General features: G+C 41.9%; 1 protein-coding gene and 1 long non-coding RNA gene across 5 annotated transcripts in view; one reads left to right on the forward strand and one right to left on the reverse strand.

Annotated features, from left to right (window-relative positions):
• The window catches only part of LOC138149401 (uncharacterized), a 101,330-nt gene extending 79,566 nt beyond the window's left edge, over positions 1-21,764 (forward strand). The window contains exons 4-5 of one of the 3 annotated variants that reach the window (XR_011165308.1): positions 18,887-18,923; positions 20,897-21,764. This is a non-coding gene — a long non-coding RNA (uncharacterized lncRNA). The remainder of the gene's footprint in view (positions 1-18,886; positions 18,924-20,896) is intronic. The other 2 variants (XR_011165306.1, XR_011165307.1) reach the window with 2 other exon arrangements.
• PEDS1 (plasmanylethanolamine desaturase 1) overlaps positions 9,059-25,961 on the reverse strand; it is a 45,798-nt gene continuing 28,895 nt past the window's right edge. For both annotated transcript variants that reach the window (XM_069072398.1, XM_069072397.1), the window contains 4 exons: positions 14,080-14,171; positions 13,066-13,210; positions 11,211-11,423; positions 9,059-10,285 (listed from right to left, as the gene is read on the reverse strand). In XM_069072398.1, coding sequence (XP_068928499.1) covers positions 10,164-10,285; positions 11,211-11,423; positions 13,066-13,210; positions 14,080-14,171 — 572 coding nt within the window. In that variant the 3' untranslated portion in view covers positions 9,059-10,163. The remainder of the gene's footprint in view (positions 10,286-11,210; positions 11,424-13,065; positions 13,211-14,079; positions 14,172-25,961) is intronic.

Consider the following 25,961-nt stretch of genomic DNA (forward strand, 5'->3'; position numbering starts at 1 on the left):
AGAGAGAGAAGAGGTTCTTTGCAGAGAGGCGTGGCCTAGAGGAGCAAAACTTGCTTGTGTTGTCACAAATACGTTTAAGAATAAAATTTAATTTAAAAAAGTACTTCAAGGGACCAGCTTGTGGGGGGATATAGATATTAGTGGATCATTAAAGTCAACCTTGGATTTATCTGGAAAAATTTCATGGAGTGGGTATCACCAGTCTGGAGCTCAGTTTCTTTGTGGGCAAATGATGGAGTTGAACTAAATTATTCTTAATACCCTTTCCAGCTTCAAATCCTACCATGACTAAACTCAGCAGAATATAATAAATAATGCCATGAATATCCACATGGGCCTGTGGAGGTATTCTTAAATTCATGGAATCAATGGCCTTCTAGGTTTCCAATAGGGAGAAAGCCAAGTGGTTCTCCTTTTTGATTGGTGAGGCAGAAATTCTATTCTATAAATATATATATATATAATGTATGTACACATGTATATTCACATGCACATTTCACATATGTATATGTGTGCACATGTTTATGTGTATATATACATATGTGTACACACATATGGAAACAGAGAGTGTGTTAGAGTTAGTTATGGATGTTTTCACCACTTCCCTGCAGAAAGTCATGGCTGACTGTTTTGCCATCCACTTTTAAACACAATGGTTCAGTGTCTGATCTGGGTCCGCCATCAGAGGTGTCCAAAACCAGACTCTGAAAGAATGACATTCACACTGAACTGTGCTAGCAGGTGGCAAGGTGGCTTATTGAAGATACCCTCCAAAACCAAACTTGAGTACATAGAATACAGAATGTCAGAACAACTGCATGAATTCCTCACAGGACCTCCATTCCTGACCACCTGGCCTGCCTCTTCATACAGTAGAGTCCTGTACTGTTATAGGACCTACTTATGTATCTTAAGGACCTCTGGGATTTGCCAGATGGTCTTAACACCCTACCTTTAGGACTTCCAGACCCTTCCATCTGCCCTGCAACTGAACTTTCTTTTATGTGTTGCTTCCCCCTATTAGTGTGTGGGCTCCTTGAGAACAAAGGCTGTTGCTTTTTCTATTCATATCCACACTACAGTGTTTGGGGAGCTAGGTGGCCCAGTGGAGAGAATGCTGGCCTGGAGTCAAGAAAACCAAAGTCTGAATCTGGTCACAGCCACTTACCAGCTGTGTGACCCTGGGCAAGTCACAACCCCATTTGCCTCAGTTTCCTCATCTGTAAAATGAACTAGAGAAGGAAATGGCAAATCATTCCAGTATCTTTGTGAAGAAAAGCCCAGATGAAGTTATGAAGAGTTGGACATGACCAAAAATGACAGAACAACAAAGGATCTCAATAAATATTCAAGTCTATCTCCTCAGCATATCTCCCAGCTACCTCTCACAATTGTCCAAGTACAGGTACTCTTCATTTCCCTACATCTATCCTCTCCCTGTGCCAATTTGTCTTCCACAAAGCTACCAAAGTGATCTTCCTGAAGTTCAGGACTAACCATCTCACTTTCCTGCTCAAGGAATTTTTGTGACTCCTTATTCTTTCTAGGACAAAATACAGACTCCTCTGTTTGGCATTTAAAGCCCTACGCAATCTATCTCCAGACCATCTTTCTAGGTTGATTACAAATTGCTTCCTTTTATTCACCCTACATCTCAGCCAAACTGATCAGTCACCTCCACACCTTTTCCATGCCTTGAAAACTCACCTTCCTCACCTCTGTCCCTTGGAAGCCCTCACTCTCTTCATAGTCTGTGCTACATCCTTCAAGAGATGTTTCCTCATTCCCTCATTGTTAGTGTTCCCCACCAAATTACTTTATGATATGTCCTGTATTTATTTATCTTGAGCACGGATCCTCTAACAACTCATTGATAGCATGACTAATCTCACTTTTGTATTTCTAGTGCTAGCATTTAGCACAGTCATCAGTTAATACATATTTATTAAGCACCTACTATATGCCAGGCATTGTGCTAAGCACTAGGGATATAAAAAAAAAAAAAAGCCCTCAAGGGGTTTACAATCTAATGGGAAAAGACAGTACATTAAAAAAAAAAAAAGGAAACTGAAAAATCAAGAGGGTGTGAGGAGAAGATACCCAGCTATGGGCATGAGGAAGAAATCCAAATCAGTGCAGCCTGTGGGAAATAATGAGGTGATCATTCTGGACCCCTTCCTTAAATGGAAGTTTTAGAGCTTATGGCTCTGCCTTCAAGCCAGAGGAACAGAGGGTACAGATTAAATATAAGGACCAAGGCTGATTCGGTTTTGCACAATGATGAGTTTTCCCAATGATGAGGTTCCTGAGGCTCAATGTAGCACACAGTAGGTACTTCATAAATATGTATTGATTGAAACTCTCCCCTGAGATCAAGAGCTTCATTTATTCCCAGCATACTTCAGAAATACTTACCAAATTTAGTAAAATAGCAAGTACCAGATGGAGATTTGAACCCAGGTCCTCGGACTCCAAATCTAGTATTCTTTCCACAACATGTTGGAGACTGGTTTGAGAATGAGGGCTTAGCTAGGGATCAGCCAAGTGACAAGTGATAGAATCAGTCTGAAATCGTATGTGAAAAAGGAAGCCCCCAAGAATTTGGAAAGTGGACCAGTAGAAGCAGGGACAAGGATCCGGCTGAGGGATGCCCAAGATGAATGCTAAACTGACCTCGCAGCACAGGGAAGTCAGCAGGCTTATTTAACTGCAGACTTTACATTTATAGAAATGCTCTCAGCTGTGCTGTGAGGCACAGGAGAGAGTCCTAGCCCCAGGCAGCTGCTAGAAATATAATGGAATAACTAAGGGAAATGTCAGGAAACATAATTCTGATCTTGTATCCAAACATAAATAGGGATTTCTATCCAGTAGGATAGTCAGATGCTCTTTAAGATGTCAGTGGGAATGTCGTGGTCACAGAGTCTAACATGCCATCACAAACTGTACTCATGCCTCCTCCCAGGACTGGAATGCCCTTCTTTTTTGGAACTCTCAGTTCCCAGCAGGACTTAGTTCAATCACCCACATCCTTCAAGAGGGCCTTCCTGATTCCCCCGTTGTTAATGTCCTACCCTTTGCATTTATTTTATCTCTTATATTTGCTTTAAAAATTATTTTTATATGAACAAAAGTCTGTTTTTTTCTCCTTTCCACTGATTTTTCCCTTTGGGGTGGATTGTGGGGGGTGAGGGAGGTGGGAAGGGGGTTTGTGTTCTTAGAGAACCACTTGTAATAAACATGCATAGTCAAGCAAAACAAATTCCCACCCCAGCCATATTAAAAAAATATGTCTCAATCCATACCCTGGGTTCATCACTATGGTCAGAAAATGAATGACATGCTTCATCATGGATCCTCTAACTCCTATATTTGTCTTACACATCACATGTGACCATATTGTCTCCCCATTGAATATAAACTCCTAGAGGACAGGACTATCTTTTTATTCATCCAGTACCTTGCATATAGTAACCACTTAATAAATGCTTGTTAACTGATTGCTAAGAGTTTCAGGAGCTCATGATCACTTTTGGCTGACTGGATTAGGGGAGGCTTTTGGGAAGACTAGGAGTTTGAGCTGAGCCTTGAAGGCAGGATATCATTTCCATAGACAAAGAGTGAAAAAGATGGTCTGCCCAAAGCCACAGAGGTGGGAAAGCTTGGAAAATATTTGGGGAACAGTGAATATAGTTTAAGTAGAACAGAAAGTTCATTAAGAGAACCAGTAGGAGATAAGCCTAGAAAGATAGATTGTGGAGGGTTGTGAATACTGACCAGGCTGAGGAACTTGGACTGTTTTGAACAATAGCCTTGATCCCAGCTTTGAGACTTACTAGCTCTATGACCTAAATCTAAAAACTCCAGATCTCAGAGCCTAAGTTTCTTCATTGGTAGAACAGAAACAGTCATACTTGAACAACCTATCACACATGATGGTTGTGAGGAGAGCAAAATTTCTCAATTGCAGAGTGCTACAGAAACTTGACTTAATCATTAAGGAAGGTACTTTATAAAACATAAAACACCATGAACATTTAAGCTATCGTTATTTACATTTATATTATGCCTACAGGCAATGGAGATCTACTGTGAGCAGGGAGCGAGCATGATCTGCTGTCCCATAACATAGCTCCTGAAGTATGGGTAGGCTAGATTGGGGGATCAGAAGAGGGAAAAACTGAAAGTAGGGAGACCAGTGAGGTTATTAGGCAGTCATCACTGGATATAATAAAGAATGCTGATCTTGGAAGAAGACCTTGGCTGAATCTTGATTTTGAGACTTACTAGGCTCTATGACCCTAAACAAATCACTCAGGTCACTCAAGATTGCTCATCTGTACAAAATCAGAATAATACCTAGACATTCAGCAGTGGCTGTGAAAAAACCACTCTATACAAACATTAAAGCATTATAGGAATGTGCATTGTTATCGCTCTCGTAGTCCTAATGAGATGTAGGAAGTGCTAGGAGTAGAATGAGCTTTGGATTTGGGAGAAACATTTATTGCACAAGAAAGAGTAAGTCTTGGCAACTGAACAGAATGGGAGATGGTGAAGGAGAAAGAGGCCAAGATAGAAACTTACTCCTGAACCCTTCCAGAGCCTATATTCCTGTTGAGGTAAAAGCTAGTAATTAAACACTAGGAAAACTTCCTGATTGAGGGCTGGAAGATAGGATGTAGTGGCTACCCCATTCCTCTCCTGTGTCACTCCAATAGTAACATGTTTCTCCCCACTAGATGGCAACACAACCACATATTTAAAATATCAGTCAAATCTTTACACGTTTTGTCTAAATTTTTCTTTTTGTATCTACCTACAAGACTGGTACACTAAGCTTCTTGAACGCAGGGAATGCCCTTTTTACTTTGTGCCTCCACACATAAGGAGAGTCACATACCAGATTCTTAATGTTTCTAATTGAATTCCATTAAAGTAGTACACATTTTATTATTCTTATTTTATAGATGAGTTAATTGAAGCCCTGAAAGGTGGTGACCAGCCCAATGTCACGCAATTAATTAGAAGAATCAGATGAGAACTTCTGTCTCCAAAACATAGGACTACTGGAGTTGATGGAAAACAGCTATCACAATAGGGCAGATATAACACTCCCCCCCGCCCCCCCAACCTGCTTATCCTTTACTCTCTATGGGACAACACTTGAATAGACTAGATGTACCAAGGTCAGAAAATTAAGAAAAAAAAATCATTTTCTGGGTTATTTTGTTTACAAACCAGCTTTCATCCAATCATGCATGGTACTCTGTTGCCAGAGAAGAATGAGATATCCTCTGCAGGTTCTCACTAGGTGTGGCACCAAGTCCACCCTCTGGCAGCAAGTGGGCCAAAGGGATCCCCTAAAAGGATCCTTGCAACTCTGGGCTTAATCCAAGCCCCCATGCCTCCTCCTGGATCCAAATCCAAAGTGTACAATCACAAGAATAGTTATAGGATGAGATTCAGAGCTAAAAAAGGAGTTTAGAGAACATTGACTCTAAACAGCATTTAGTAAAGCAGTGGTTACTGTTTTACTAAACCCTCATTAATACCCCTTTAATATGGGCCAAATCCTCACCGTTTCTGTCCCTGTATTTGATGTCTGCAAAAAGTCTAAAGAACAATTCTGGTCCCAAAATAAGAAACATCTACCCCACCCCCAACCCTCTTGAAAAAGGTGGGAAGTTCATTATGGTATGAAATACTACACATGATCCCAATTTTGTTTTTTTATGTGCATGACTTTGCTGAATATTTTTGCTCTTCTCTTAAAAAAATCTTTGTCATAAAAAAAGACAATAAAAATCTATTATTTAGAAACAGCATGTATTTACTTCCTTCCCTCACAAGGATTGTTGTGAAGAAAATGCTTTTAAAGAGCTATTGAAATATAAACTATAAATGAGGAAACTGGCTTCTCCCCTCCCAGAGATGGGAGGTGATGCCCAAGATAAAGGGATTAAGTAGCAGAAGTAGTTTTTGAACCCCAGTTCCACTACCCTGCATCAAGCAGCCTCAGTGACTTGGGCATTTATGGGGATGAGAATGGATTTGGAGTAAACAAAATGTGGTTTGAACCCTCTCAGGTACCATCTCTTCTGGGCCTCACTTTTCTCATCTGGGCGGGGAGGGTCTAAGGCCCCCTGTGACTCTAAGATTCTATAATTGTGAAGGATGGAGCTGAGTACTTTTTTGGGGGATTGTTCTGTTCTGGCCCAAGACTGAGCCACAGGATGCCCTCTCCCCAAAGCTTAGGACAGAAAGAGCCATCTAAGACCTTTCCTGCTAGTTCTTAGTTACCCCAAGTGCTGGTGCTTGAAGAGGGAATAGGGTTTTTATTGGTCAAGTTTCCCAGATAGGGTTAGAGGTGTGGAGTATCCTACCTCAGGACACCTAACTAGCTGCATAACTCCTTTTAAAAATGTTTCTGGGTCCCTCCTTTCCTCTTCAGGCAGCCATCTCATAAGCTGAACTCCTAATGTGCCAGTCTGACCCACTTTTTTTTCCTGAAAGCCCTTTGGTAATTACTGAGGTGCTCTATAAGAAAGACTATTCAATTGTTATTATTAGTCAGCTCTGCTGTTTATTAGCTGACTGAAGATTAAGTCCTTTCACTCTTCTTACCTGTAAGATTTTTTTGTCACCTGTAAGATGGTAATGGCTTTACTCTATCACAGCATCAAGTCTGGAGTCTTAAGGACCCGAGTTCTCATCCAGTTCTCATACCTTACTCCTTAAGTGTCCCTGGCCAAGTCACTTCAGTATCCAGACCTGTAAAAGAAGGTTAACTAGGTGGCCTATGGAGTTGATTCCAGCTATGATCTCACAGGGTCAAGTTGAAGTAAACTCTTTGTGAACCTTAAAACACTATAGAGAAGTTATTTCATGCTCAGTCCTCACGCTGATTTTGTTTTGTGTCTCTATTAGAGCAAGAACTTTACCACCATTTACCACAAGAGTTCACCTCTTGGGGCAGCTAGGTAGCGCAGTGAATAGAGCACTGGCCCTAGATTCAGGAGGACCTGGGTTTGGATCCGGCCTCAAACACTTTACACAAAAAAACTAGCCATGTGAACTTGGGCAAGTCACTTAAGCCCAACTGCCCTCCAAAAATAAAAAAAAAAGAGAGTTCACCTCTGTTCTGTAGATACAGAAATTCAGCTCAAAAAAACTTTAAAAATTACTCCTCTATTCCTCCCCCCTCCTCCTGGGTGATCCTATCTAAATTTAGTAAGCATGGCAACTCTTTTTCTCTGTAGGGATAGGCCAGAGGATCTGGGTTCATATTGTCGTGAAGGGTTCGGAATTTCTTAAATTATGGGTTTAGAAATTAATTTAAATTAATAATTATTAAATAAATTAATAAATAATAATATTAATTAAATTAAATTATGGGATTAGAAATCCAATCTACTTGCAAGTCACCTTCCAGATGCCATGGTCCTCTTTGACATTGGACAAACAACAACATGGGATTAGGAAGCCATTTCCTATCAGCTACTGGGGTACCCTTCCTTTTCTCCAGCCCATCCTGGACCGGACGATTGGTTCACAGAGATCAGTATGCTTTCATCACAGGATGCTATAGAGGAAGTTCCTGGTTGAGGACTGACTGGACTGGATGACTTCCGTCATCTCCCAGGCCTTCTAACTTGCTCCCCGCTTTCGTTGGCCCTGTTTTCTTCTGCCTTAAATGACTGTTTATGTATAGGGACATATGTAGAAGAGGTCAGGGGCTATTTTTTCATACATACTGTCCTTACCCCCGAGCAATTAACATCAGGCGAGGCACTCACTTTCTTGTTCAGATTTATGAACATCTTAGCGAATTGTAAGGAACCTTGGAAACCATCAAAGACACAGCAAACTCTGGTAGGATGCCTGAATCCCAGCTAAAAATAGCTTATATATGATTATCCAGATTCACCTCAAATAGCTCCAGTGTTAGAAACTCATTACCCATTAAGGCAGTCCATTCTGTTTGCTGGACAATTCTTAAATTTATAGGAAGTTTTTTAGGATTATGAACTTGGAATTGGAAAGATGAGTTCTCGCATAAGCTTAGTCAAACTTTTATCTTTGTTAACTCCTACCCATAGTTTAATCCTCTACATATTTAAGTCTATTTCTTGTTTGTTATGACAGCCCTGATATTTAAAGACTCTGATCAGTTTTCCTTAAATCTTCTCTTTTCCATCCCTGGTTTCTTGCCTGACATGGCATGGTGTTTCTAATCTCTTTTCCATCCCAGCTATCAGATTCTAAATATGCTCCAGATATGTCAACATTTCTAATCGTAAATGTGGTGCCTAGATTCAAACACAGTCCTGCAGATGTGGTCTGAAAAGGGCAGAAGACAAGGGTCATTACCTCTGTTGCTTTTCCATTCTAATCAGTTACAGCATTTCAGAGGCAGGGGAGGGATGTTAGAAGTCATTCTAGTCTTGCCTCTTATATGACAATTTACAGTCTCTGATTGGACTGAACACTTGAAGTGATAGAGAACTCCATTTCTAGAAGAATGTGTTCCTTTCCCGGACACAGCTCTAATTATGAAGAAATTATCTCATATGCTGAGTCAAAATCTGTTCTCTGCTTCTAATAATAATTCAGCCCAAGATCGAATGAGGATTTTATCCAGCCATGTCAAGTTATAGTCTCCTCCTGAGTTCTGGTAGTCATTTCAAACCCCATGCTGAATGACTTCTGAACCTTGGTCCATACTGACTGCTAGAGCAGGTGGAATTGGGAGAGTATCTGACCAGTGTTTTGCTTTATTTATCAATGTCCAAAGAAGGGAATTCATTTTTATCTATTATAATAAAGCTCCATTATCTAGGAGGAAGTAGGATTACCTTAACTGATCATCCTTTTGAAACAAGTATACCCTAGAGTTGTTAAGACCCAAGAGTGTAGACAACATGAATTCTTTTCGATACCCTAGAGGACAGGTTGATACCTTAACTATGCAGGGGCAGAGAATACCTTCTAATTCCATCCACACTCCCCCCAAATCCAGAAACACCAAGTGGCAAACAAAGTTAGTATTCTCGGCTGCTTTGTTATAAATATATTATATACATTCAAAACATCACCGTAAAATATTATTCCATGTTACAGAAAAGATATTAAGGCTTTATATTATTTACATTAAACAAGCAAGCACCTTAAAAAAAACAACACTCTCCTCTCTTGACAACCCTTCTCCAAAAGGGCTATCATTTCCCTCCCATCCAGTCAATCACCTTAGCTCATGGCTCTTGCAGTGCAAAGAAACATCTCTAGCACCAGCTGAATTATCGCCTTTCGATGAAAAGGGAAATGTCCGGCTCAAGTCTGCTCCTAGGAGGTGGGTAGGGAGGCGGGGTTCCTGAACTGAGCTGCAAGTCAGGGGACCAGCACAGGTTACATGTTGGAGCTCCCTCAATCTTGGCAGAGGGGGACACCAGACTGGTCCAGGGAAGCTTCTCCCCTTGCTACCCAAGCCCAATGGGTGAGGTCAGTCAGCCCTGCAGGTAACCCCCAGCCCCAAGGGCACAAAGGAGACACTAAGGTGAATGGACCATTAAGTGCATGAAGATCTGACTGTGTGGGTTCTTTTGGCTCTATGGGCTGTTTTCATGCAGAGCAGTCGTGGGGGACTGCATTAAAAAAACAAAACTAAACTAAAACCCTAATGGACTCCTCTTCTTGTCTCCATCTGGGCCCAGGCTCTGCCAGGCAGTACAGAAACATGGTGACAATGCCAACCAGCCCCTTGGGAGCAAGTTTTTCCTTCCTTCTTCACAAGCTCCTCTGAGTGTCCATGGGGTGCTTCTATGAGGAGGGGGCCACCCTGATCTCAAAGATGAAAGGTACCCCCAGGGATACTAGCCAGCAGGTACATGGGCCCTGCCCCACCCTGTCCTCCCCCATGTTAATCTATTACATGTCAAATGGCATCTTTGTTTCAAAGAAGAGAGAAGCCATCGGTGCTGCCCATCTACTGAGCAGGTCTCCAAGTAATTTCACTTCAAGTCTGGCACTTGTTGGATGGGGAGGGTGTGTGTAAGTGTGTGTGTGTGTGTGTGTGTGTGTGTGTGAGAGAGAGAGAAAGAGAGAGAGAGGCTGTTTGGAAAGGTTGGCAACAAGGTTAGAGCTCATAGGAAAGCTGTTGGGGACTACTTTATCTTCTGGGCCCATTTCATATCATCTGCTCTGGGCTTTTCTCCAGTTAGTCCTTGGATAATATCCTCTAACCGTCTCCAGAATCCAATCTTCTCCAATGGGTAATTGAGCCAACCTGAATAATGTCAGGGAAGAGGAGAAGAAATAGGAAAGCATGGATTATTTTCTTGAGCTACTCTGGAAGAATATTAAGCTTTGATTTAAAATCCAACTTGTTCTCCTGTAGAGAAGGGCAGGGAATATTCAAATTCACTGACTAGGTGGGGCTCTGGCAGCCACCTGAACACTGGGAAAGGATACTTGCTCATACAAAGGCCTACACTTGAGAAGGAGGCTTCCTTTCGAGGTCATTTCACATGAAAGGAATTAGTGGTCTTTCTAAAGGCAACGCCAAAAACTTCTCAAATTCAAACCTCTTAGTCTGGCACTCAGTGCTTCCCACAATCTGAGAGGTAGCATGGCTGAGTGAATGGAGATAATGCCAAATCAAAGGATACAGGTAGAAGAGACTTTAAAAGCCATCCTGTTGCAATCTCTCATTTTACAAAGAGGAATAAAATCAGAAACGGACAGACCACAGACTTAAGGACCCTTTCAGTTCTTATGTTCTAATGACCAGGGGATTAATCTGGCCCCTATCTTCCATTAGGCTAGTATAGAAATTCCCCTCTGCACCACAGTGGTCTCCTCTGAATGTATCTCAGGTTCTTCCACCTCAGAAGCTTGGATTACATTCTTCCTACCAGCTCTAGCACTTTCATTCCCTACCTATCCAAATTCGGATTATTTTTCAAGGCCAGATGGAGTCCCCGACCCCTACTCTGGGAAGTCTTACCTGATCCCTCCTCCAACCTCAAATCTTCTCTTTCTCCTTTCAGTTCCTACAGCCATTAACAAATATTTCTCTTCTAATAACATAGATTGTCTGGTCTTCTCAATGACCTTTTCACCAGTTTCTGTGCTCTCTTCCTCACTAAGCTAGGAACCCACTTAGGGCAAGGGCTCTGTCTAACATTCCAATGTTTAACCCAACAGCTCACCTGTGGTGATACAGAAGTAGGTCTCATGGGGGGACACATGGTGGATTCTGTGGTGCTTTCTGGGTAGGATAATGTGCCAGTCCTGGAGGAAAGTGACCCATTGGGGAAGCCCAACATAGGTATGAGACCATTTATGAATTTGGTTGGTGAAGGTCCCAAAGATGATGAGGCAGAAAACAAAACACTCCCAGGGATAGAGTTGATAAAGTTCATCTGTGGGAGGAGAGAGAGACAGATATCATGCTAGTCATAGAGTTTATGATGAGACAATGCCCCAGTCCAAGGTTCTAATCTCAGTTCAACTGAGTACAACTTAACCTCTCTGTGCCTGTTGTTTTTTTTTCCTACATAAAGGGAAGGGACTGGATTAAATAATCTCTAAAGGTCATTACCAGCTCCAAGACCTATGGTTGTACCTCTCCTCTCCCCTTCTACCTCCATGCTGATGGTGGCCAAGAGTGTTTTAGGGACCTAGTTCAAAGGCATCTTGTTACATCAGTACCCTTTCCTTATTCAAGGCTAGAACTTCACCTAAATGAGGCCAGGTTTGAAAGGAAGAGGAGATCCAATTCACAGATTCCTTGGCCATCTGTGGAAGAAAGCTTCCCTAAGTTGGAAGTTTTTCCTTAGAGCTAACTTAAAGGCCTCTTCATGCTCCTCATTTCATAATATACCCCCCCCACCCCCACCCAAAGGCAAGAAATAGGAAGATGGCTGTGCTCATTATGATTTACAGGGCATCACAGGATTTTTGGAGTTGAAAGGAATATTAAGAGATTGTCTAGTTGGGGGAGGGGAGGAAGTACTTTCAGGCTCAAGGCCACAGGTTCCCCCACCCCTAGTACAAACCCTTCATTTTATAGGGGAGGAAACTAAAGTCCAGGAAAGGGCAAAGCACTTGACTAACATCAATGAAATCAATACAAAAAATATGTATAACAAATGCCTGTGTTTATAAGGCATTGTGCTGCCTGCTGTAAATAAAAAGATAAGTCTTCTATCTAAAGGAATTTACATTTTGTGTGTGAGACAGGTGGGAAGAGATGATGATAATCACCCCACCCCCACACCTTACATTGTCTCATTTAATCTCATTTGAACTCTTGGAGGCAAGTTCTTCAAGTGTAGTCCTCACTTCTGCAGATGTGGAAACTGAGGCTCAGAAGGCCACAGTGTGCCCATGGCCACAAAGCTAGAAAATGTTAGAGATGGGATCTGAGCCCAGGTCTTTCTTAACTTCAAGTCTAGTACTCTTTTTACTCACATGCTTTAAATCCCAAGACAGGGGACTCCATTCTTCCTCAAGCACCAACGTTCACTGCCACACCTCAGTGCCCCCTAGCATGTCCTCTATGCCTAGGATGCCCTCTGGTCTCCTTCCCATTATTCACACCTTGTCCAAGGGAGCCATAACCAACACTGGGTGACTAGGGCTTTGTCCCAGTGCATCAACATGAGGGCATCTGCAGAGGACAGTAAGGAAGAAGTGTGATCTCTTCTCCATTCCCTGACCTAGGGACACTCTACCTCACAAGTCTCAATGTTCTACTATGGGGATGTACACTATTGGGGTATAATGCTCATGTGTTCCCTGGCGATAAAGCCAAGAAGGATGCTGGGATTAGTAACAATGAGGACATAAGCAGCCTTGGGATAACCTTGGGTCTGTCTCTGCCTCCTCTCCAAGTTGCTAGCCTCCTACCCTACCAATCTGCTACAGGCACCAGAACTTCAAATATGGATGTTGCCCAGCTTTCAAGGATTCCCTCTGATTTCCAATAAAATGTTTTCCACCTTACCCTGATGCTGATTTTAAATGTGTGCCCCTCCCTACCCTACCCCTCAACCCCCTCACCAGGGCTTAGGGTGCTGAACTTGTAGGCCATGTTCATCAGAGGCAGCAGCGTCACCAGGCAGTTGTCCCCATTGGTCTCAACAAAGTCATGCCGGGTGATGGCTGTGGGGTCAATGTGGTGCTCCCGGAAAGGCCGGATGAAAGCCTGAGAGAAGGGATAAGACACTCTCTAAGGACCTCCCATAAGTACCAGGGTGAAGCTCCCCTCAGCCCCAGAAGCACTGCCCAACCAACCTTATCTATTACCCCTAATTCCCAATTTTCAGTTAGTTTATCAGATAGGATTCTCTCCCCCCCTCCCAGCTACTTCACCAGAGCAGTCACTTAAGGCCATCTGCACCTCTGATCATGTCATTTCCTTTGCTTAAAATGTCTTCCCATTACTCAAATCTTGCCCAGTATTTAAGGTTGACGTCCACAGGAACACCAACCTGATTATTCTAACTCACAACATTTTCTTCTTACTCTGAATACCTAAACCACCAAACACCATTTGTCATTTGAATTTATGATGGCTGGTGTTTATCTCTAATGCAGTTTAGGGACATGGCTCATGCTTCTTTGTATCTCCCACAAGACTAGGCAAAAAATAGGGTTCAATAAATACCTGTGGCTTACAGACAGTGCCCTCAAGGAGAAGAAAGTGAAAGAACTATATCCAGATTTCAATCTCCCATAGCCACAAGTTACTGCCTGCGGTTACAAGGGCTGTTCTGCCCTGACCTCACTAACTGGGTAGGCAGAACAGATTTGCCCTAAAGCCTGTCCAACTGGAAAGCCCCAGAGGCCTCTGCACATTTGCCCTCTCTCTAAATGGAGAGAGAACCCCCACTATCCATTCTGCTAGTGAACTGGTATGGCCCTGGGCTAGGTATTATTGGAGGACAGCCAAAGAGGAGACATAGTCCCAAGCCCTTAAGGAGCTCAGGCCCTTAGTCTTCATAAGAAATGAGCCAAGGATAGTGGCATCCAGGAGACAGGCCTAAGGGCTAGTAGTCAGGCTTGAGTACAAACCTTTCCCACTACAGGCAGTTCCACAGAGCCCCAGGTATCGGCCCCCCAATGCACCAGCCCCGACAGGAAATCAGCGATGAGGGCCCCTGCAACTGAGAAAAAAAGAACAGGGAGTGAGTACTCTGGTAAGAGAAGGGGAGGGAAGGATTCCTGTTTAGGAATGGGGTTATTTCCTTAATCTCCAAGTTCAAATCCTGAAGTCCCTCCCTCAAATATTCTGCTATCCCCCTTAACTCCTTCCCACCCAAGAATCAGGGAAGTATCTATACATTCTACCCAGCTCCCTCCCCACAGGAAGTCAGTTAAGGAAGAGAAAGTATACTGGATTTGGAGTCAGAGAAACTGGGTTTGAATTTTGGCACTGTCACTTACTATCTGTGTGACCCTGGGCAAATCATGTCACCTCCCTGGGCCTCAGTTTTCTCACCTGCAAAATGAGGAGACTGACCTGGATTATCTGTGGTCCTTTCCAGCTCTAAATCTACAATCCTGTGACTCCTATAAATCCTTGTCAACACAGGCTGGCTACTCTCTTCCCTCCTCTACAAGGACTTGGGGAGACTATTAGGAGAGGGGATGGCTCTTCCTACAACAATAACAACTCTGGGCAATAGCTTCCCCAGGTGAAGGGGGAATTAATCGGCAAAGAAATCTTGATGAAGCATCTGTCCAGTAGGGAGAGTCTATGCTATGGCCCTTGGACTGCTCTCCCCACTTTGCACGTGCCTCTGCTATCACTAGAGTAAGCACCGCTTGTGGAGAAGGGAGTTCCCGGCATGATCTATTTGAGTCCCTGAGAAGGCTTTGTCTGGAAAAAGCACTAATTGTTAAGAGTCAGGCGTCCTTCGAGTCACCAGGCAACACTGAGCAAGTCACCTAAGCTTTGTGAGCTTGTTTGCTTACTTGCTAAGTGGGGATACCATGTTCCCTACCTATATCACAAGGTTATTGTGAGCAAAGTATTTCAAAAACTTTAAAACACCAGGGAAGAGTGAGTTATTATTATATACTCTCAGAAACTGAATCAGGCAGTAGCCTGAGAAAGCCAAGCTACTTGAACAGTTCAGTGGTGCCCATACTGGAGCTTCAGAGAGAAAGCCTTGAGGAAACACTGTTCAGGAGGGAAAGTCTAGGCTCTGACCATTGGATTACCTTACACAGCCTGGGGAAAATACGCTTAGAGGAGTTATCAGGGCCAGCTGACTCAGAAAACAGTCTATGATCATTTATTATGTATAGGAAGGGCCCTGTGCTAGACCTGTGAGAAAGACAGAGATGACTAAAATTTGCCCCCACCCTCAAAGAGAGACAGGGCCCCATGGGAGGAGGGGGAAACAACACCCTGAAGGAAGTATTAAGAGTGTATGAACAAAAGGACATGAACAGGCAGTTTTCAGATGAAGAAATCAAGGCTGTCTATAGTCAAATGAAGAAATGCTCTAAATCACTTTTGATTACAGAAATACAAATTAAAACAACTCTGCAAACCACCTCACACCTTTTAGATTGGCTAATATGACAAAAAAAGAAAACAATAAATGTAGGTAGGAGAGGATGTGGGAAAATTGGGATACTAATAAATACCCCGTTGATGGAGTTGTGAACTGATTCTACCATTCTGGAGAGCAATTTGGAACTATGCCCAAAGGGTAATAAAACCGTGCATACCCTTTGACCCAGCAATACCATTACTAGGTCTATATCACAAAGAAATCATAAAAATGGAAAAAAGACCTACATATGCAAAAATATTTATAGCAGCTCTATTTATGGTAGCAAAATATTGGAAGTTGAGGGGATGCCCATCAATTGGGGAATGGCTGAACAAGCTGTGGTATATGATTTAATGGAGTACCATTGTGCAATAAGATATGAACAGGTAGATTTCCGAAAAACCTGGAAAGACTTACATAAACTGATGCAAAGTGAAATGAGAGAAAAATCAGGAAACATTGTACACGGTATCAGCAACACTGTGTGATGATCAACCAGGAATGATTCAGCTTTTCCCTACAACACAATGATCCAACACAAGTACAAAGGACTCAGGAAGGAAAAGGCTGCCCATGTCCAGATAAAGAACTAAAGGACTCTGAACGCAGACTGGAGAGTATCTTTTTTGCTTACTTTATTCTTTCTCGTGTTTTTTTTTTTTGATCTGTTTCTTCTTTTACAACTGTGACCAATATGGAAATATTTTACATGATAGCCTACCATTTTCCAAAGAGGGGAAGGAAGGGGAGGGAGGGAGAAAAATCTGGAAGTCAAAATCTTATAAAAATGAATGCTAAAAATTTTCTTGATATGAAATTGGGGAAAAATTATATATATATATAAATTTTTTTTTATAAAGCAATTGGGGTTAAGTAACTTGCTCAAGGTTACACGGCCAGTTATTTCTGGGTGTGGTGCTGAGTATCTGAGCCTGGATTTGATCCAGGTCATCCCGACACTGGAGCTGGTGCTCTTACTCGCTGAGCCACCTGGCTGCCCCTAAGCAGTTGGGGTTAAATAACTTGCTCAAGGTTACACGGCCAGGTGTTTCTGGGTGGGTGCTAAGTGTCTGAGCCGGGGATTCGATCTCCAGGTCTTCTCAACACTGGAGCCGGTGCTCTTACTCGCTGTGCTACCTGGCCGCCCCTAAAATATATTTTTTAAAAAAGAGCATATGAGCAGTCCCATCAAAATACTACATCTGGCAGAGAGCCTCTTTTGTTAGGGAGGCAACTGTAGGTAGAAGGAAAGAACCCTAGGCCCTGGCTTGGAGTGCTGGCTTCGCTCCTTTCTAAGTTGTGCAACCTTGGGCAAGTAACCTCTTTCCACTGTGACTGCTTCCTCATCTGTAAGTGGGGTATACTACTATTTATATTACTTCCTTCACAGGGCTGTGGTGAGGATCAAATGAGAAAAGCCATTTAAAGCAAGATATAAATGTGAGCTATCTCTATTAGCATTATTAACGTGTACCCTTTAGCTATTGGAGTGCATGAAGTCAAACCCTGAGACAGAGCAGGGAGCTGCTACCTCTCACAACTGCTCAGACAGACAAGCAGATCTTTCAGTTTCAGGGGCACTTCCTTAGAGTATAGGGATGGCTCATTCTACATCCTCCTTAAAGGGGCAGATTGGGCTTCAGGGGTAGCCCATAGTCTGTAAGCCTGCCCCTTCAATATGATGCTCTTCCTGAACCCAGTTGTAGCAGTCCTCTACCAAAGTAGAACTTGGGAGTCAGCTGCTACTTGCAGGCTGTGTCCAGGAAATCCTGTCTCTGGTGCTGCCCTCTGTATGCTGTGCCCAGTGGGCGGGGAAACAGTGGGCTCTGGTTTCATAGCCTTCTTGGGCTACAGGATGGAAAGAGGAGAAGAGAAAGAGAGAGGAGTTTAGACAGTCACAGCCAGTAAGCTAGCTCTTGGCACTCTGTAACCTGGGGCCCAGGAGTCTGTAGGCATCCCAGGGTGGGTGTGGAATCAGGACTTTGGGGTGTGTCTTCTTGTGCCTTCATGCATGAATACTTGTGTGTAACCGCCAAGGGTGTGGGCCTAGCCAGGAGACAGATTAGTCCAGGAGGGTGGGGCCTAGGATCTAGGGAGTCTGTGCCTTAAAACATATACTTTTGAGAGTACCTTTTGAGAGGGTACTGCATTCCCATTCACCCTATTGTAGTGGGAGAATTGGGATCTTTTACTACTAACTTCCTGTGATAACTTTAGTTTTCTTACCTAGGAATTGAGGGGTCTAGGCTAAATAATAAACTCAGATTGAAAAAAAAATTACACTTTCATTTTCACTAATCTCTAACTGAATTTTCAATCACGAATGCAGGCAACAAACATTCTTCTGAGAAGACTTACCAGACTGCCACAGGGGCTCATGATACAAAAATAGTTAAGAACCCCTACACCAAGGTCCCTTCCAGTGGTGAGATTCTGTTCTCCTTTTCATGGGAAGTGGCATTATTTTCACACAGGTTTCATACAGATTATATGGAAATATTATAGAAAATATCCAATTCCCGCATTAGGTCCCTTCTCCTTCAAGTATATATGATTCAGTGAAGGGCCTGTTCTCAGAAGCAAGGAGACCGTGAAAAAGCAATAACCTCTAGAGCTGTTCCCCCTTCACCCTAGCACAACTGTGTCTGATATTAGCCTAACAATTAATGCTCCTAGTTAGGCCAAGCTAGGCATAGAGACCATCCTAAAGATGTTCCCAGCTTGCACAGTATCCCAGGTGTTCTGTTAGCCCCTATCCCAGGTTCTAGATCCAACAGACCCAGATACTAAGGTCACAAACCTTTGGAGATTTGTCTTGCCTTGGAAACTCCCTGGCACCACAGGATGAGAAAATGTCAGCGCTGGTAGAGACCCCATTGAGTCTGAACTATACCCTGAATTAGGAATCACTTTTATCGTTTATTTAAAAGGTTCAGGTTCAGGCATTCTCAGTTTGATTCTGTGTTCCAATGAATGTGCTATCTTCCTTAGAGAATTATTACTGCATGTGACTCCCAGGCACTAACTCAACAGTTGTGACTGACTCTCCTATAGTCACATGCCAACCCTTCCAAACCTGGAGCCTCTTCTTGGGACATCTGTCAACCCCCAAAGATACTCAGATACATCAATCAAACAAGCTTTCTTAAGTATTCCCCACTGATCTTTGACCTCACTTTATGACTCATTCTACTCCTGTAAGATTGTGACCCATGAATGGGACGTCCCCATCCTGAGAGATTCTTGATCATGAATGTCTTTTTAAAAATATTCCACTTTAAAATCTGAACTTCTAATTTCACCTATTGATACAGCTAATCCCTGATGAGAAAATGATCATCCCTTATGCAGGTGGGCAACTTTTTTTTTTTTTTAACTTAAAAGGGTTGTTGATAGTTACTTATCTGCAATGAGACACACTGGGGTGAGGGGTGTGTGTGTGAGTGTTAAGTTACACTGCATGTATGAGTCATAGTTATAGAGGGCCAGGTGCTGTTCAGAGCCTCAGTTTACTTATATCTATAAAATGGGATCAATGATGTTCACACAAAATGATTCCTGCTCCACGAGATAGTTGTAGCTTTGCAAGCCTTAAAGAATGTGAATATGTAAAGGTGAATTATTATTTTCATGAGATATAGAACCTCAGGCAAATGATTTGTTCTCTGCATCTCATTTCTGTCATCAGTGAAACGAAAACATTAGATACTCTAAGTTCCCTTTGGGCTCTATATCCTACAATCCCATTTTAAAAAAACAAAACATTTTATAAATATGATATGTGAGCTGTTCATCTGATACACCAAGGTTTTGCAATATGACCTGCTTACCTCCTTTTCTGATCATACACATCCTGGATGGTGGTTGTTTTTGTTTTTAATCACTGTACCTGTGAATCATCACTAATGATGTAACCGGCTTAGACCTATTTACTATTTGTCTCACCTTTGCCCTCTGGGTCACTAGAAATTATGACTGTTTCCACATAAAAGTCTAATTTAAGCCACCTGTCAACCTAAGATAAAAGGGTCCCAGAACAGAAAGAAGCAGATTTGTTCTGAGTAGCCAGCCCTGGAGGATAGAATGAGGCTCTTTGGAGGGATTGGGAGAGGGCTGGGGAGAGGAGGAATATTACAAGGAATTGTAATTTGGCACAATAATATGACAAACTTTCTAAAAATTAGAACTAACAATGAAAAGAACTTCTTGGAGTTCTCACTGGATGTGTCCAGGCACAAGTTGAATGAGGGGACCTCTAAGTTCCTGATAATTCCAGAATTCTCTGATTTCTTAAAGTAAATATTTCTCTGAAATGTTTGTTGACCTGAACAGACAATGTATATTGTGCTGAGAGCAATGCTCTGAGACCCAAACCTCAGTTTACTCAAGAACCTTTCTCAGAGATTCATGCAAAAGTCCTTCTAGGGCCTGTTTCCTTATTTATAAAATAAAAATAACCAACACTCTTCGATATTGTATGGTAAAGTCTGAAAATTGCTTTACAATATCTCATTTATGCCACATATCAGTCCTATGAGTCAGGTGTTATGATACCTATTTAAAAGATGAGAACACTAAAGAACTAAAAATGCTAAGAGAGACCAACTGTTTTGCCCAGGGTCACACAGACTAGTATCAAGGGTAGGATTTGAACTGTGATCTTCTGACTTGAAGCCCAGCATTCTATTCACTGTGGCACCCTCATTTAGTGTTTGGGGCGAAGATCACACTGGCTCTGACAACAAAAGACCCTGAAGGCAGGTACTATGTGTGGTAGCAGGGCCAAGAGGTGGCAATTTTAGGGTACAACCAAGGCCTTAGAACAACTGGTGTCACTGGTGGCTCCCCTTCTGTGTGAGAAAATAATTTGTGTGTGTAGGTGTGAAGAAGTGTAGGAGTGATTATAGAGAGGACACACTGGGGATGAGGCACGTCAGACAAGGTTACATCATGCACATGGAGGTTAGGGTAGGGGTATGTGCTAGGGGTGCAAAAATCAAGAGAAAAGTCTGTCTAGTGGCCCTGTTGGTCTGTTTCCCATGCTAACAGCAGATACGCTATTGCCAGAGAGTGTTTGGTACCAATACCAGTTTCTTTAACCTCCTGCTCCTATTTCTATGGGCAATTAGCAGAGTACTGCAGCCACTGCACAGGCTGTAATGTACCTCTCTGAAATATTCCGAACTACAGTTCAGCTTTGCTCAACGACAAAAAAAAAAAAAAAAGAGGAAACCACCATGTAACCACTCCCTCCCACAAAAAAAAAACTTTTTGTTGGTAAGGTGTGATGGTTGTTCCTGACTTTGTTCCCTATATCCCCACAGGCCCCCCTCAGAGCCTTCAGCCAACCCACAAAGTGGAAGCCAACCCTCCACTCAAATTCAGAGGCAGAATACCAACAAATGCCTCAGTGGAGCGCAGAAAACAAAACAAAAGTGGATTTGGAGTCAGAAAACCCAAGTTGAAATCCTGACTGTGCCATCAGTGTGCTATGTGACCTTGAGTAAATGCCTCCAATTCCTTCTCTATAAAATGAGGCATTTGGATCAGGTGATTGCTAAGGTCCCATGGAGCCTTAAATTCTAAGATTCTATGATTGGTTACCTGGAAGTCCAAATAAATGTTAAATGTATTTTGTCTGCAAGAGGAAGCTAGAGGTCTGGAAAGCCAAGACCTCTGGTTTGTTCCAATGCCTATATAATACCGTGTTTTCCCGATAATAAGACACTGTCTTATTAAATTTTTTGGAAAGAAAAACACCAGAGGGCTTATTTTCGGGATAGGTCTTAATATCGGGGGAAACACGGTATACATGGCTATACATAATAATGAAAAATAAAAATATATAAGGCTTTGTAATAAATAATTTTATATTTAACATAATAAAGATAAAAATAATAAATGCATTAAGATATACTCTTTCCTGAGTTCAAAACCGGTTCCAAACACAAAGCACAAAAACTAGCCATGTACGTGACCTTGGGCAAGTCACTTAACCCCAATTGCCCTCCAAAAAAAAGGCAAAAAAAAAAAAGAGGGGTGGCTAGGTGGGGCAGTGAGTCTGCTTTGGAATCAAATAGACTCCACCGGCTTTGGAGTCAAATAGAAGATATACTCTTTTACATATATTATTTCATTTAATCTTCACTACAACTCTACCAGTGAGGGTCACTCCTATTTTCAGAAGAGTAAACAGGTTAAAAGACTTTGCTCTAAGTCAAATTTAGAGAAAGATTCAAATTCAGGTCTCTAACTGATTAACCCATCACACCACACTGCTTCAAATACTCAGTCTGAATGTTGGAAATGATCTTTCATTTCATTCAATTCCATTTGACAAACATTTATTAAGTACATAATGGGTTGAAACTCAGATGATCTAGTGGACTGTTCTGCAGCCATGAAGCAAGGGTGACATGCCCAAAGAAACAAAGTCAGTTAGTAACAGATGAAAGGCGCCAGGCTTCCTTGCCAGAGCTTACTCTTGAGGTAAGCCACCTATACAAATACCAAAAGCTTATTTAGAAACATGGGAACCCAGGGGCTGTCTCAGAACCTAGAAAAAGGAGGGAGGGCTGGGGTCCAAAATCCAATCAATAAGCACTGATGGGGAAAAGGAGTTGCCTATCACATGCAAACACCTTTGTGGGGAGGGGAAGGTGGCCTCAGATGTCTAAGGAAAGGGAAATTAAGACTCTAGAGTATGTAGAGTGAAAGAAAAGCTGACACTGATCATGTAGAGGCCTTCTGTTTCTTTAAGTCCTACTCATAATTCAATTTATTTTTTTTTCTTAAAATTCAAAAAATTTACACAAAATTCTGGTATTAAACATACCTACCACCACTACTACCACCCCTAAACAGACACAGACACACATAGGGAAAAAAACAGAAAATGTTTCACTCTATACAGAGTTGTCAACTCTTTATCTGGAGGTAGAGAGTATGTTTCATTGTGGTGCCTTTGGAATTGTCTACCCCATACTTCAAAGCCCAGTTCAAACCTCTGCCTCTCCCTCCATGAAGTTTTTCTCGGACCACTCCAGGCACACGGATCTCTCCTTCCTTTGAATGGTAGTGTTTTACCTCCTCAATTAGATTATGAACTCAATAAAGGCAGGAATTGTTTCTTTTTTTGTCTTTGCATCCCCACCCTTGGCTTAATTAGCACAATGGCTGACACATGCTGTGGTTCAGTCAAGTGTGTCAGACTCTTGGTGACCTCGTGTACCATGTTGTCTGTAGGCTTTTTTTTTTGGACAAAGATACTGGAGTCGTTTGTCATTTCCTTCTCCAGTGTGTTCCCATTTTACAATTCAGAAAATGAAGCAAATAAAGGGTAAGTGACTTGCCTAGGGTCACACAGCTTGACTTTATTCAGTTTCCTGATCCATAAAATGGGCTAATAATAGTGCCAAACTCACTGGGTTACTGTGAGGATTAAATGAGGGAAAATAAGCACAGTGCTTTGCAAAACTTAAAAGTGCGATGTAAATGTTGTTGTTACCATTATTTATTAATTATCTAGTCTAGTATCTAATATAGAAACTTTCTCTCCAAGATTCCAGGTAGGTGACCATTCAGTCCTCATTTGAACAGACAACTTCATCTCTTCCATTTTCCTCATCTTAGTTAGTTATTCTGATCAAGACAACAGTCCAAAGCTACTTCCAAAGGCCCCATGATGAAAAATACTATCCACTTCCAGAAAGAACTAATGAACTCTGAATGTAGAACAAAATATACCTTTTTAAAATTTATTTTTCTTGGTGTTTTTTGTTGTGTGTTTTCTTTTGCAACAAGGTTAATATGGAAATGTTTTGTATGACTTCACATGTATAATCTGTGTCAAACTGCTTGCCTTCTCAAGGAGGGAGGAGAATTTGGAACTCAAAACTTTTAAAAACGATTGTTAAAAAAATCATTTTAGGGGTGGCTAGGTGGCACAGTGAATAGAGCACTGGCCCTGAAGTCAGGAGGACCTGAGTTCAAATCCAGCCTCAGCCACTTAACACAAAAACTAGCCATGTGACCTTGGGCAAGTCACTTAACCCTGATTGCCCTACCTTCCCCCCCTCCAAAAAGCAAAAAAAAAAAATTGTTTTACATGTAATTGGGAAATATTTAATGAAATAAGAAAAAATATTTTTTTCAAAAATGTCTTAGCTAGAGAATTAGAAATCGAGAGGATGCCTATCAATTGAGGAATAGCTAAACGAGTTGTATATGACTGTGATGGAATATTATTGTGCTATAAGAAATGACAAGCAGGATTTTTTCAGAAAAACATAGAAAGACTTACATGAACTGATACAAAGTGAAGTGAGCAGAACCAGGAGGACACCATACACAGTAACAGCAATATTGTACACTGAAGAATTGTGAATGACTTAGTTATTCTTGGCAATATAATGATCTAAGATAATCCCAAAGGACTAATGAAGAAGCATGCTATCCTCCCTGCAGAGGAAGAACTGATTCTGTCTGAATAGACTGAAGTATGCTATTTTTCACTTTATTTTTTTCATACTTTTTTTTAGTCATCTTGTACAAAATGACTAATACAGAAATGTTTTACATCACTGCACATGAATAAACTATATTGGATGGTTTACAGGGAAGGGGGAAGGGAGGGAGGGATAGAATTTGGAACTCAAAACTTAAAGTCTTAGCTAAGCATAACTGCTAAGAATGAGCTTCCCGGTTAACAGGGATCTGAGCAGATGAGAAGTCTGGAGTATTTCAAGATAGCCTGTATGTCTTTAAGGAATCTGGTTTTCTAAACAATGGCATTTAAAAAACAAACAAAATGAATGTTAAAAATGCTTTACATGTAAGCGGGAAATATTTTAATGAAATAAAAATATATTTAAAAATAAAATAAGATAAACATACAAGGGAATATAAAATCTTTTCCCTTCTTCCTCTAAATCTAAAGAGGTCATAGATCACAGGGTGGTGAATCTTATTGGAAAAGGCATCGGACTCAGAATCAAGGGACTAATTTAAGTCCCAATTGTGTGACCTTGAACAAATTCCACCACCTCTCCAACCTAGAGTTTCCTCATGTGTAAAATGGGAATGAAGATAATATAATCACTACTGTCTTTCCAGGACTGTTAGGAGGAAGGCATTCTGCTAACTTTAAAATTCAACAGAAATGTGAGCTCTCCTAACTCTCTCCTTTCCCTTCATCCTTCTCTCTCCCACTGCTTTCCACTTCTACTTCCCATCCCCATTGTCCCCAGGGATCTGGGATGCTCAGCTCCACTACTGCTGGGACTAAAGAGTCAAGAAAGACTACTGGCAAGAGTCTGATCCTTCTTTGAGGGAGAATTCGGGTAGCTTCGATATCACTGGGAAGGCAGGCCCTTAATTCTGTTGAGAACTAGGATCATAGAAGACAGACTGAGAGATCTTCAGAGGCAATGGTGTTTACATCGGTCTGGGACAGGCTCAAAAAGTGGAGTCAGGAGGGACCCTGACACTGGCTGTGAAAGTTCCCTCTTTACTCACTGGGAGCTAAAAGGAGGAATTTGGCCATTATAAGTCATTGAGACATTTGTTAAGGCTGGGGCAATGAGAAGGTCTGGTAAGGGGAAGAATCATCTCGTAGGATTTAAACTCATAGTATTTAAAACTGAAAGATGTTCGGAATCATTTAGATCAACCCCCTCAACAAACAGATAAGTAAACTGAGCCCCGAAGGGGGAAAGTGACCCTGCAATGATATCAGGCAATTCATTTAACCTTTTGTGTCTCAGTTTCCTCAGCTGCCATCATCCTTTTCTCATAGGAAATTCTAAAGTACACCACAAACGGAAATGACTATTACAAAGGAAAAGGCAGTTCCCTCTCAGTCACCCAGGCCTGCAACTTTGGGGCCTTCCTTGACTCCTCACCTGCACTCACCCCATCTATCCCTTTCATTGCTAGGTCTTGTCCTACCTTTATGGCCTCTTTATGTCTCTTTCTCTCCACTCAAACCGCTCCTCCCACCCAAGTTGTATCTTCTCTCCTCTCTATTACTGCAAGAACCTTCTAATTGTTCTGCCTGGGCACTCCTGTGTGATAATACTTGAAAACCTCCAGCCTCTTAGGCTTACCCCTTAGGACCTAGAGAAGGAGTCAGTTATCCTCTGGGGACCAGGCCTTCCAGTGGGAGTGGGAACTGGGGAAGTAGCTCCAGAGGGCTTGATACATTTATATTAAGTTACAATACAGTTTCTGTCCTGGATTTTCAGCTGTCAAACTGAAATTCAGAGAAGTTTTGTAAGAAAGAGTGAAATAAAATAAGATTAAAAAAATTTTTTTAAAGACTCTACCCACGCCAGATTTTATCTACAAATCGGCTATAGCATGGATAGCTGTTACAGAACTATTTTGCCC

The sequence above is a fragment of the Petaurus breviceps genome, unplaced genomic scaffold (assembly GCF_028583685.1).
Source record: "Petaurus breviceps papuanus isolate PSGF00001 unplaced genomic scaffold, PetGlider_PUasm1.0 90847, whole genome shotgun sequence".
Taxonomy (NCBI): Eukaryota; Metazoa; Chordata; class Mammalia; order Diprotodontia; family Petauridae; genus Petaurus; species Petaurus breviceps.